This window comes from Anser brachyrhynchus (genome assembly GCF_964034855.1).
Source record: "Anser brachyrhynchus genome assembly, chromosome: 3".
Lineage (NCBI taxonomy): Eukaryota > Metazoa > Chordata > Aves > Anseriformes > Anatidae > Anser > Anser brachyrhynchus.
Window position 1 is genome coordinate 63384311 of NC_137696.1, and position 13099 is coordinate 63397409.

At 40.8% G+C, this 13099-nt stretch overlaps 1 protein-coding gene across 15 annotated transcripts in view; it reads left to right on the top strand.

Annotated features, from left to right (window-relative positions):
• The first annotated feature begins 11350 nt into the window (after positions 1 to 11350).
• The window catches only part of REPS1 (RALBP1 associated Eps domain containing 1), a 67251-nt gene continuing 65502 nt past the window's right edge, over positions 11351 to 13099 (top strand). For 10 of the 15 annotated variants that reach the window (XM_080585805.1, XM_080585809.1, XM_080585813.1 and 7 more), the window contains exon 1: positions 11351 to 11780. In XM_080585805.1, coding sequence (XP_080441931.1) covers positions 11628 to 11780 — 153 coding nt within the window. In that variant the 5' untranslated portion in view covers positions 11351 to 11627. The remainder of the gene's footprint in view (positions 11781 to 13099) is intronic. The other 5 variants (XM_080585814.1, XM_080585816.1, XM_080585815.1 and 2 more) reach the window with 1 other exon arrangement.

Here is a 13099-nt window from a genome sequence, read left to right on the forward strand (position 1 = left end):
GTGTCAAAAGAAGTACGGGATGACCTTAATCATATGTCTGATAGTAGTTACTTGAGAACCTTAGGACCAAACTCAAAACCTCTCTAAACACGCACAAGGTCAGAATTAGTGCAGGATACATGTTGAGCTTGGGTGATGCTTTTCCGTATAGGAGGCTGTGAAGCAAAGAGGATATGCAGTAATGTGTTTTTTGGAGAGTATCCAAGAGTGTTTGGAGACAGTTTACACAGAGAAAAACTATATAAAAAGCTGATTGTATTTCATGTGTTTTATGGCGTTCTTTGCTATAACAAATGAATACTTGAAAGAGAGAGGAACATGAAGACATTACTTTCTCAGATTCGTTTTATCAAAATATCTCTTGTAGCAAGGAAACAGCAGTACATCTCTTAATTTCCACACAGAATGGTAACAGATGAATCATCTAGTCCCTCTGTACTCCTGTTTAGTATGCATCACATAAAAACAAAAAAACAACCCCCCCCCCCCTCCTTTCCTCTACACATACACATACTGACATTTTGGGGACTTTTTCAGAAAACCAACAAAACTGGCTTTACATAAGGTTGTCAACTAATGGTAGCAGAGATGACAGTTACATTAATATAGAATTACCATTCACATCCCCTTCAAATACAGCTCTAGGTATAATATCTCTATTTATTAGTTTCCTATAAATTTCCTTCCTAAAGCTCAAGCGTTTATAATGACTCATGACAGAAGGACATCAAATCTTCTCCTGAAGGAAATCTTACTGAAATCGTACTGTGAATTGACATTTGTCAGAAAACATTTATTTAACATATGAAATGTTGTCAATCCAAAATTTGCTACGTTAATTTTTTTTTCAGTGAAATGTCAAGACCTCCTACAGGTCATGGAAGCATGTCAGTGTACAAATGACAGTTAATAATCATTTAATGCAATGATCCTGTTTTATATGCATTATTTTTATTATAAAAACTGTAACTTTGCTATTCCACATTCAAGTTTCTCATCTCAAAAACTTGCTTAAGGTGCAAGATATTGGATCATTTGACTCCAATAATCTTTGCAATTTCACTGTATTTACCCTGTATTTTGAAGTCAAGTACACTTGACTTAAAGTCAAAGTCAAGGAGCACTTTATTGGTTCCTGATTATGGAGAAGTGTGTTCTTAAAATGCAGTTTTCTGGTTTTAAGATGCAATAGCAGCTCTGAAATTCAAATTAGGTTCAAATTCTTAATTGTTCAAACTTTGTTAATTTCATTGTCACTGCGGCAGCAAGTCTTTTGATCCTCAATCATCTCTGGATGGAACTACAACACACAACTCCGGTCAGACTCCAAAGGCTGACGGTCTCACCTATGGAGCTGATGTTCTAGGAGGAATTTCTGTCAAGGTGCAGGAGGTCGAACTGTGTGCTGATTTCAAACGGTAGACAACTATCTACTAGGGAAGTACTAGGACAACACCAAATTAATTTACACTGTTGAACATACCATGCAGGCTGATTACAAACTGGTGCGTCAGTTTTCTCCTGCACCTACAATTTATAATCTTGCATGAATTTTCCATCTGCTGCATTATTTGTAATTGTGAATCCAAAACTTTTGGGATAAATCGTACCATTTCTGTTTCCCTTGAGGAATTTTTTTCCAAGCATCTCCAATGCATTGGAGAAGAATAGATTTTAAAACATAGTTAAGAAGTTTAAGTGTAACTAAATTCTTGTTTGGCACATAGATAACCTACATAATTGTTACATGTATATAAGTGCTTCTCATGTATGTAAGTGCTTCTCAATAAATGCTTCTCAGGGTGTTGTGATGTAATATTTTGAAGCAAATATCTGTTCTTTGTCACACAAATGTACAATGGACACAAATGAATACGATAAATGCATCTCACTTTCCCTATTTTTAGTCAAGGAAAACAGACAAGCTGTGTTGCACACAGAAAAGCATTTCCTCTGTATTTCCCTTGTATTCCCCAGAATATTACTCCATTTTAAAATTTCATCTCCATTTTCAATGTAAGAGAGCTTTGTAAAATAATGTTATATGACATGAAAGTGTATTTCTGATGACCTCCGATTTTGGCAGAAACAGTATGGGGGTGGAGGGCTGTTGATGATACTAGAAACTACATATGTATTTGTGCACAAAAAAACCACACATATATAACTGCAATTAAGGTTATATCATGAAACAGAAATGGGAAGGTGGCTTTATTTTTTCCTTTAGACAATGAAATACATCATGGACTAAGTATAGTAAGTCAGTGTAGGATGAGGAACTTGCTAGCTACATAAACATGGTGTGCATATACACCAGAGAGGAAAGGTACATGTGGGCACATGTACAACATTTGGGAAGAGGTACAAAGGAAATACTAGCTATCTTCCTTAGGAGCATATTCAGGAGAGGTGAGCTCTTAAAACAGAAATTTAAAAAAAATGGAACAGGGGCTTATTTTCAGTTATTTTGCACAGTTACATAGCTGGAGCTTTAAGAAGACAGTTCATAGACATCCTATGGATGGAGGAAAAATACGACTCTCTAAAACAGAGTCAACTGATCATTATGTCAATCAGTGGATCAATTCTATGTAGAAATAGGGAAGTATGCAAAGCCAAACAGTACAACTTTTCCTCTTTCAGTTCCATACTGAATTATTATTTCATTTGCCAACTGAAGCGAAGGAGAAAAGAGAGTGGATAGAAAAATGTAGTGAGAGCCTCACCTCTTGTTTTTACTTAAAAGGGTGGGTTGTGACCCTTCATTCTTTTAGAAGACTTCCATGGACCTCAGCTGGCATTTCCTCAGTACACCTTTCAGAAAGAAGAAATTGCACTAGGATATACGTCAGCCATTGAGAACTTTTTATCTGTAGATGCTAACAAAGCAGGGTAATATGAACTGCATAGAGAACACAGTGCATAACAATTAACATCCTCCCTGAAAAGTCAACCAATGTTTAAGAAATCATTAGGTAAAGTGCAGTGTCTAAGAATTGGGGTAGGAATAGAAACATCCCTAGTTTTTGATCAGGCTTTTAAATTGTATTACCTGTGCATAGACCTACATTAGTAGCCATAGTAGAAAGTAAAATGTCTATTTTAAGTTAGTTAGCTGACTCTGTGAATACATAGTTATGTCATATAGTAAAGAAGAAAGATAAGGATCTCACCTATTGAAGAGCACTACCGTGGAGAGAGCTTAGAGCTGTTTTCTTACTTTTTGATAGCTAAAGGCACATGGAACCAAAACCAGTTCTTTGGTCAGAGTTGTAGGTTAAGAGACATATAACTCATAATGCAATAACTGAAGTACCAAGGCTCTACTGTTGACCCCATTCTCTTGTTTACCCAAAGATTCCTAAAGCAAATACACAAGTTATCCTCAGCATTAACAGCTTCTCAAAATAGCAAATAATCATCAATAAAGACTTGGTATGTCTGTTAATTAGCTACTATAGCAGAGAGTGTTTCCATCACAGAGGAAGGCAAACAGAAGGTGGTTAGTCTAGTACCTCACCAGAAGTGTAGATCCTTTTTCATTCACTTACTTTGTGAGGAATACACATCCTTTATTTCATTACTGGGAAATACAGTTTGTACATGTTCCCAAGCTAAAAACTAACCGCAAAAGCTATTTTTCTCACAGGTCAGATGTGAGGAAACAGAACCATTTCACTTCCTTCAACATCCCTATATAAAGAGAAGAGGAAAGTGGGACCAGACCTATTGTTCTTACTGTTTCCTGTCTCCTTTTTGACTATGCCTCATTTGAAAAAGCAGGGTTCTGCCACTTAGAGTGCATCATCTCCATTTAGGGTATTCGGATATTTAATAATACATAAATGGCTCTTGTACAACACAGACAATATCAGAAGAGTCTTCATTTGATAAAAAGGCTGTATGTCAAAGGCAGCTGCTGCCTCTGTTTTGCTTTCATATAAAATATTGTAGCTTTTCAAATCACAACTCATTCAAAATGAGTTTTATCTCTTCCAAGAGAGTAAGATGAAAATGCACAAATATATATCCTGCCCCTCAAGGAACTACTTTGCTTCTTTGCTTTTTTTTTTTCCCCTCTGTATTTTTTTCTGATTCTTCAGTTGTTTGAGTGGCTGGAGTACGATGATCAAATATAAAGAGGGGAAAGGTCTGAGTTATGAAGTACATTTGGCTCACTGTTGGCTGCCCTCAACCTGGGCTGTTTGGCCAGGGTCACAACAATTCTTGTTGGAATGAGCTGGGAAATGGTAGAAGAGCTTCCTGCTCTTGCCCAGCTAGGAGCTGTAGCTGGAGATCTGTGAAAGCAAGCATGAGCTCACAGCTCCCCACAGGCCTGATTGCTGTCCAATGTTAGTTCTTCTGTCTATACAAAATCCTCCGCAAAATAACTCCAGTGATCATGCCCACAGCTTTTCCTCTCTTGGCATACCAGGCATTTGTAAGAGACCTATAAAAACAAGCAGTATCCAGACATTTTCCAGAGCTGGCCAGGAAGAGCTAGTATATCTCCCTGTGTGTTGGGAAGGGAAGAAGAAGGTGCTACTTCATAGCACCTGTTCAAGCTAACATGTTCTAGATTACCATCTCAGCCAGACAACAGCAGTGCTTGGATTCCTGTAAAGAATCAGCCTTGCCCTGTAGCACCGCAGTTGTCTGATCTGCCGTGGAGCACATAGGAGACGCCAATTCGGAACACAGCCTTTCAATCAGAGAGGCGACAACACATTCTTATTCCATTCCAAATGAAATTGTTTCCTTTGTAAAAGAGCCAAACTGCCCTTAGCATGAAAGAAAAGGCACATTGGAAGAGGAATGATGCAAGGAGCTGCTTTTCTTCACCTCTTAATTCACCTTCCAGAAGAGGGAGATGCATTCATGTGCTCAGGGCAGACTCCCTCCTCTGTCACAGACACAAATCCTGTCAATGGACCTTGGTGGGAAGCACACATGCGGACATGCATAACTTGGCAGTTATATGAAAAAAAGTGAGGATAGCAAAAGATGCAAATGTTTTTCTGTATTTATACATCTATATCCATTCCATCCGGTCGGTTCCTGATATGCTCCTTCTATGATTAATTGCAAGAACTGTACGATTTGAACCTTTTCCTAGGAGGCGCAGGCATAAATGAAGTACTTGGCAATAATTCCTCTTCGATTCAGACAGCCTTATCACCATGTAGATTTAGCACCCGTTCTACCAAATATAGTCCTCCGAAAATGACTGGAACAGAACATGATGTTTCAAAAATAAAGAAATGCAATTTCTTTAAAAACATTCAAATGTGTGGTAATTAAGCATATATCCACTCTGATCAAATAATAGGTTCAGTTCAAAGAACATTTCTTGATTTCACATTACATACAGGATTGTCATTAGCATTTGCTAACTGAGTCAAGTTTAGCAGGAAGTTATGATGGTAAGAGCTTTGCTTTAGGAATTATTTATAAAGGAAAACTTCGTCTTTCTTCTCTGACATCTTGAGTAACTCAATGCAAAGAGAAGTTTCAGTTCTGTGTATGTTCTGTATACTTTGCTGTGCGAAGAAATGAGTCTGTAAAATATATTAAAGGAAAGCAATAGAGAGAGACATTTAATTATTAGACTCTTTCCTACAGTCACCACAGATGAAGCACACAGAATTCTTAATATTCCTCCTATATGCAACCCAAAGATCAGGCAAAAATCCTTAATATCTGTGTTGTTTTTAACAAAAGAAGCAGATTTGAAAGCAGGTTGAGACATTTTTGATCTAGAGGGCTTCAGTAAAAAGACATAGACTAGTTCATTGCTATCATAAGCAAATGTAAGACTTAGCAGGAGGTTCATTTTTTATTTATATTAACATATCAAGAGCAACCCACATCACTATGGAGAAGAAGGAAGGGCTTAAAATCCTTGGAAAACCGATATTAATGGAAAACAGCTCAAAGAACAGGCTGAGTCAAGTGTTGACCAAGAGGCAGAATCCCACTGTGAAATAACAAGCTGGTGAACCCAGAAGAGAGAAGGTACCAAAGCACAAGGAAAAGATGAGTCGGAGTACAAATCCCAAGACCATTAGCATTTTGGAAGATTGCATAGCTAGTGGGAGGAAATAAAATGCAGAAGGAAAGGAGAAAGGGGGAAACTATCACCACTGAGTAACTGATTTTAACTGAAAATGGTTAAGGAAGAAAAACAGTAAGATGGAAACTGAAACATAAATGAAATGGGAAAGGAGTATTACAATTATGCATACAGCTAAAGCAGAGAGTAGGAAAAGGAAAGAGGGGTATATGTGTAATATGGGAAACAAATAAAGAGGTGAAATTTAGCTTTCAGCGCTTCTTCCCACCTAGTAACCAATTTCTGAGAAATTCAGCAATGTGCCAGAAGTTTCCTGAAATAGCCATTAACAATCCTCCCTGATGGAGGTAATTACTTAAGGTAGGGAGGGATAACATCCTCTTCCATCAGCAAGTTGGAGTGCACTTCCACATTCAGGGGGGAAGAGGAAAGAGAAAAAAGTAGGAGAACAATGGAAACTGCTTAAGAACCCAGAGAGAGCCAAGAGCCAAGAAAATAAGATAGTGAAGGGGGTATAAGAATGCATTCAGACCAGCTGGGGCTTCAGTATTGTAAGACCCAGCTAGGGGGACTTCCATACAAAGAAAGACATTGAGGGACAACAAAAGTAACCCAAATGTATGAAAGAAAAAGTAATTCGATTAAAACCTTATCAAACTTCATTTTATCAATATATAAAGAATTTTATACAGAATTATGTACATTAGATAATACCATAAAGTACAAAGAAAAATTGAAGTATCTTACTCCTCCTGATGCTACTGAATTATAAATAGAGGCTGTATTTATAAAAGAGGATGTAGACACTGGCATGAATAATCTGTAAATAAATACGGCAACAAGACCAGATGGATTTTGAGTTAAATATTGAAAGGCTTTCAAAGGAGTTTTAATTTCTCTAACAAGAAACTTATTTTGTAGTTTAATGCCAGCAGAAGACATCCTCTCCTGTTGGAAGAAATAATGATAACAATGATAGTTTTTAAATCTAAAGAGAGGTGGGATTTGACCAGCTGCTCAGGCTTTTGAGGTCGAAGTAAACATGAAAAGACCTTCTCCCTTCACTCATTCTCTGTCAGAGTTTCTCTCTGGAAGTGACCAAACACACAGCTGTGGTGGGGTGAGGATAAGTGCCCCACAGCTTCTGAGGTGCAGGTATGAAATCTCAGATAGAAACCTGCCCAAATCATAAAGAAGTAGAGGCTTCATTTTTCCAGTATCTTCCACTTCAAGGTGTGTTTTTTTGTTGTTTTTGGTTGGTTGGTTGGTTGGTTTGTTTTGTTTTTATAAATCGAATAAGTTTTCCTCTAGAGTCTTTCATTTGACTGCTTACTCCGTTCAATCACTTGACATATTTGGATGAAGGAGAAAAGGGGTTAATTTCTGAAATATGTGAAACTTTTATAGGAGCTATTATAGATTTATACAAATTAAAAGCTTACTGGAGAGAGCAGGGAAAACTGAGCAGATGCAATGGCAAATGATAAAGAAAAGGTATTACTCATCCCCCATTGTGGAAATTTACACAAAGAAATACTATGAAATACTCCACAGATAGTAGATGTCTCCAGCCAGGATCCCGTACATATTTCAATGGTGACACAACACCCTGGAGAGGCTGCTGAGAAAAAGCTATTATTTGCCCTTACGGGATGTGCTTGCACAGAGGTGCAGGAGGGACCAGAATGACCACTTTGTGGTGAGTAACCAAATTGCTCCAGATCCTCTTTGCTTGCTGAACACTCCTTGCAAAGGCGCTCGCCTTGTACAGAAGGAAAAAACAACACCCCCGTGTTGGGACTGGCTCTCTGTATGGAAATAGTTTTTTCATCCACCGATGAAAATTTCATAGTCTTAAATGTGGAACACCCTTTTGATGGAGAAACAACTGCAGCAGGACTGGTAGAAAAGAGGGTAGACTCTTTGAAATATGGATGCTATTTCATAGAAAGTAAAATAAGTGGCAGGTGTAACCTTACCGTAAAGCGACATTTTTTGAAATTGTACAAATGGAAGGATTGCATTTCCATCAAGGATGGAAAGAGGTTACAAACTGTAACATACCTCCAGAAATGTACAAAAGTGTAGGTACAGATACCTGTAAAGTGACAAATTTTGCATTAAAATGTAGCTTCTAACCAAAGGAAAAAAGAAGGCTTTTAGAAAAGCAGAACAGGCCTTCTTCCATTTATAAATGTTAACGCCATTCTGAAAATATTCTTCTGTCTGGAAATAAAATATGCCACCTCCAAAAGCACCTTATTTTTGAAAAGAGCAGACAGTAACAACAAAAACAACTCTGAAGTCAGAGGCGGCAGGTTTTTTTTTAAACACCTCACATTCATTTCTAGCCTTAATCTACTCATCTTTTCACGGAAGGATCAGGATAGAACAAGTTTCTGTAGCTCCTGATGAGCTGTAAGTAAAGAAGTATATTGACAGAGATTGTAAAACCTGCTCCACAGCATTATGTATGTGAAAGAATTTAGAATGACAAATAACCTCAGGGTCATTTTAATAAACTTGGGGAACCAGGTGCGAGATGGAAAGTGAACCCCAATACATATTTTAAAAGGTTGGAAGTTGTTTAAAGTTGTTTTAATTTAAAAACATAGTATCTGAGCATACAACATACTTTCCTGCAAGCAAGGGTAGTGCACGAGTGCAGTTCTGATTCACTGTTGTCAGAACTCAGAGATCAGAGGCCCATCAAAACCAGGTAGATCCTAGACATTGCATTCCCACTGTACCTGGCGAAGACTAGACCCTGCTTATGTGTATGTTTGAGTTATGTTTGTCTTTAGAAATGAGTCTCAACATGTGTAGCAACTAGTTTCTAGAAACCAGTACTAATATCACAGGTGATAAAATATATGGAAACCTGAACAGTGTTTTAACTGGCACTTCCCTTAAATGAGTAAAATACTGCTTTTACATTTTTTCTTTTACATTTTCTAGTAGCAATGGTCACACATATTTCTGGTCACATATCAAGATGTATTGTTTTTCTAAAATTAAAAAAAAAAAATTTATTGATGTATATAATTTGGCTCTGATTATAAGAGTTGTGATGGGCAGCAAAATAACTGCACTTCCTTTCATTAATTGGATCATTAGACTTGACCTTCCCATGACGATGATGATTTTCTCTGACTTTGATCCCTTAAAAGGACTTCAAAAAGTACTTCAGTACCAATATGTCATTTAATAGTTGTCATAGAAAATAAAATACCAGGTGGAGAATGACTTAACTCTTAGCTGGTCAGGACTCTGAATTCTAAGAAGATATATTAAAAAGAGAGAATGAAAGGTACAATACTTTAAAAGCCAAGAGAGTTCCTCCTCTTGCTATCTTGAAATCATAATTCAAGGCAGTTAATCAAGTTTTTCATGTACGATAGACTGAATTTACTATATCAAAAATCAAAGTATTACTGATTATATATTTTGGTGGGGATTTTTCCAGAAACCTCCTTCTTTGCATATCTAATATGAACACTGGGAAATGCTGTGATACAGATCTTCCCAAACCAAGGGAACTAATAATAGACATATGGTCTCATTGTTTAGGTTGGTTGCACTGAAAAGTGCAAATATGGAGAAATTAATCTAACTTACAAACATGCATTAATAGTATTTTCCTCAGCCCATCCTGTAGCAAACTGCACACTGCCCAGCAAATAAAACAGGACAGAAATCCTCACTGAGAATTCACTGAAATTATTATTATTATTATTATTTTTTATTATCAGTAGATGCTGACCTAATGGGAACAGGTAATGTTCTGAACAGCAAAACTCCCCTTGGATTGGAGATTAGCAAGCATGTAATCAGGGGGAAAGGAGATCCTCCAGCCAGACACTGAAACACTGTACTGGGACTCTGAGGCAACGATGCTTCCTCGGGAATTAGAAATTAATTTGCTACATATCATTTCATTCTTATTCTTTCTGCTAAGTCTTTGAACTAGCACAAAGGTTATGGTATGAGAACTGGAAGTGAGATCCAGCAACCTGTTCTACAAAATAGCTAAACAAACAGCTTTAGAGTGGTGCTATACACAGTGAAAAGCCCAGTACGTTCCCCCCCCACACACACCTTGACGTGACATATCATGGTTTTAGTGAAATATACATTTATTAAACTTATTTCAGCATTGTCTGGATTTAGAGCTGTAGGAATAGTCCATTCTAGGGAATCTCCTCCCTCTGTTATTCTTTGTGTCATGCACGTACTGTTGCAGCCAAGTAACCGCCATTAATGTCAAAAGAGTGTCCCCAGTGCAAAAATTCCAAACAGTAAAATAGCAACTCAATCAAAATAAGGTGTTCAGATTATTTTTAGACATAAAACTCATGCAAAATTATTTTGACAAATACAACTATTTCAGTGTCTCCTTACCCTAGCTTATGATGAAGTTTACGGCTACAGATACACATATACTAATATTTCAGTTCCAGTGCCCACGCTACCACACAATCACTGAACTTGTAAGAAGCAAAGGCACTTGGAGTCCAATCGTCTACTGATAAGTACTTAAAAAATCTCTTCTACAAATGTCTCTGTAGAACTAATACGATTGCAGTGCGCAATTAGGCAGTGGAAGAAAGGTTACGTTTGTTGTACTACACAGGTTCTGATGTCAAAGTAGCTCCAATTAAGTGACCTACGATGCTAAGTTGGCCTTATCTCAGCCTATAAAATCATAATAACCAGATAAAATATCAAAAAGTTAATTATGTTTTCAGCGTAGCATATATTGAAGAATTTTAAGTAAGTGGGAAATGTGGAGAATCTGAAATGTTAAGAAACTGTGTAGTTTCAACATTACTATCACTTCGGGTTGCAAAAGGTTGATTACGATGCATTTTGGGGAAGATCCTTTATTATTTTAATGAAGGCTAATTTATCAGAAGTTTCAGTTTGTAACAGGAGGATGCACCGCGTATTTTAAACAGAGTGGAAGATGAGTCCGTCGTCTAAGCTGAGAACAAAACCATGTTCGGTTGACAGGGAGGAAGGACGAGGTGCTGAAGGGAAGCACACCACACACCAAAAGCACTCTGGAAAGGAAAAAAATGGCGGCGCTGCCGCCCCCTCCCCGCCCGCCTCCCGCCTCCCGCCTCCCTCCCGCCTGGGGGCGCTGCGGCGCCGGGCCCCGCTCATCCGGGCCTCGGGGAAGCGGGGCGGTGCCTCCGAGCCCCGCCCACGCGCCCCCAGCCCCGCCCCTCCGGCCGCGCGCAGGCGCGGGGAGGGGGGCGCGCAGGCGCGCCGCCGTGTGGGCGGGCCGGGGGGCGGTTGGCGGGGGGAAGGTGCGGGCGGCCGCTCGCGCGCGGCGGCGGTTGGCTGGGGGCGCGCGGCGGCGGCCGGTGGTGGCCGGGCACACCGACGGGCAGGGCAGGGCCGGGCCGGGCCGAGCCGAGCCGAACCGAACCGAACCGAGCGGCCCCGTGCGCTCTCCGGTGCCCCCCCTCCGGCCGCCCGCCCCTCTCGCCGCCAGCCGGTGGATGCGGGGAGGCGGCGGCGGCGGCGGTGCGCGGAGCCGGTGGGTAAGATGGAGGGCCTGACGCTGAGCGAGGCGGAGCAGCGCTACTACTGCGACCTCTTCTCGTACTGCGACACCGAGAGCACCAAGAAGGTGGCGTCCAACGGCCGCGTCCTGGAGCTCTTCCGCGCCGCGCAGCTGCCCAACGACGTGGTGATGCAGGTAGACCTGGCGGCCCCCCGCGGGGCGGCGGAGCCCGGCACCGCCCCGCCGCTACTGCCCGCGGGGGGACGGCCCCGGCCACTCCCTTCCCTTCCTTTCCCTACCCTTCCATTCCCTTCCCTTCTTTTCCCTTCCCTTCCCCGGGCTCGGGCCGGGGGGTGCGGGGCTATTGTCCGGGGCCAGCCGGCCGCCGCCACCTGAGGCCGGGCGGGAGGGGACGGCCCAGCCCTCGCAGCAGGCCCCGGGGTGAGGGGGGGTCCGGTGGGGGGGGGGCCGGCAGCTGGTGGGGGCGCTCGGCCTGTTGGTTTGCCCCCAAAAGGGTCTGGGGGGAGGCTGGGCCCGCAGCCCGCCGGTGAAGGGGAAGGCGGGAGAACAGCTGGGTTCTGGAACAGCTTCTGTTCCCGGCAGGTATTAGCTGTAGTTATCAAAATACTTCCAACAATGAAAAATGGAGTGCTAATAGTGACGTAAGTCCGCACTTGCAGTATGTGTACACAGACTCGTAACGCTATTTCCTTGGCTAGGTAACGTCTAAAAGGTGGTAGTAGTAGCACAGAGCCACTGACATAGAAAAGTCTGCTCTGGTGCGCCTCTTGTAATCACCTGAGGAACGTATCCCCAGTGAACCATTCATACCAATACCTCTTTGCAATAGTTTGTGGCTTTTGGAGTACCCTGCGTTCAACACGTTTTAGGGTGGCTCAAAATAACACATTAATTACAAACTTCTTTTGGATACAGCTTTACCCACAGTCCATTCCATCTTCTATGCAGTTGTGTCCTGTTCCTGCTGAGAAAAGCTGCCCTTTTAACAAAACACTGAAGTTACTGTAGCCAGAAATACAGCACACAAGTTTCAGCATTCAGCAATTGAGTACCAGATTTCAGGAGAAAACTTACCCTTAACAAGGATTACTGATCTCTTTTGGGCCCGTAAAAGCAACTTGTTTAGTTGAAAGGAATTTAAGGTGCCCTGAATCATGTACTCCACCTCAGTATGAAAGATGATAGTTGTCGGCAGTTGTGTTTTTAAATGAAGTAGCAGAAGTGGGGTGAATAAGAAATGCTTCTTACTGGTAAAACTAGTAATCTTTTATTTGATGACTTGTTAGACTGGACTTAATGGTTAGAGCCTGCACGTTCAGTATTAGGAATGAGGTTTCTCAGGGGCCACCCACTGCTCCTTTTTGTGTGTGGCCAACGCGTTACAGAAGAATCATCCCGAGAAAGTGAATGTTTACATGTTTGTTGTATTTAAAATCTCTTTTTCCATAAAGCTTGCGTGTTTTTTCTACACTGTGACCTAGGCTTGTGCTGGA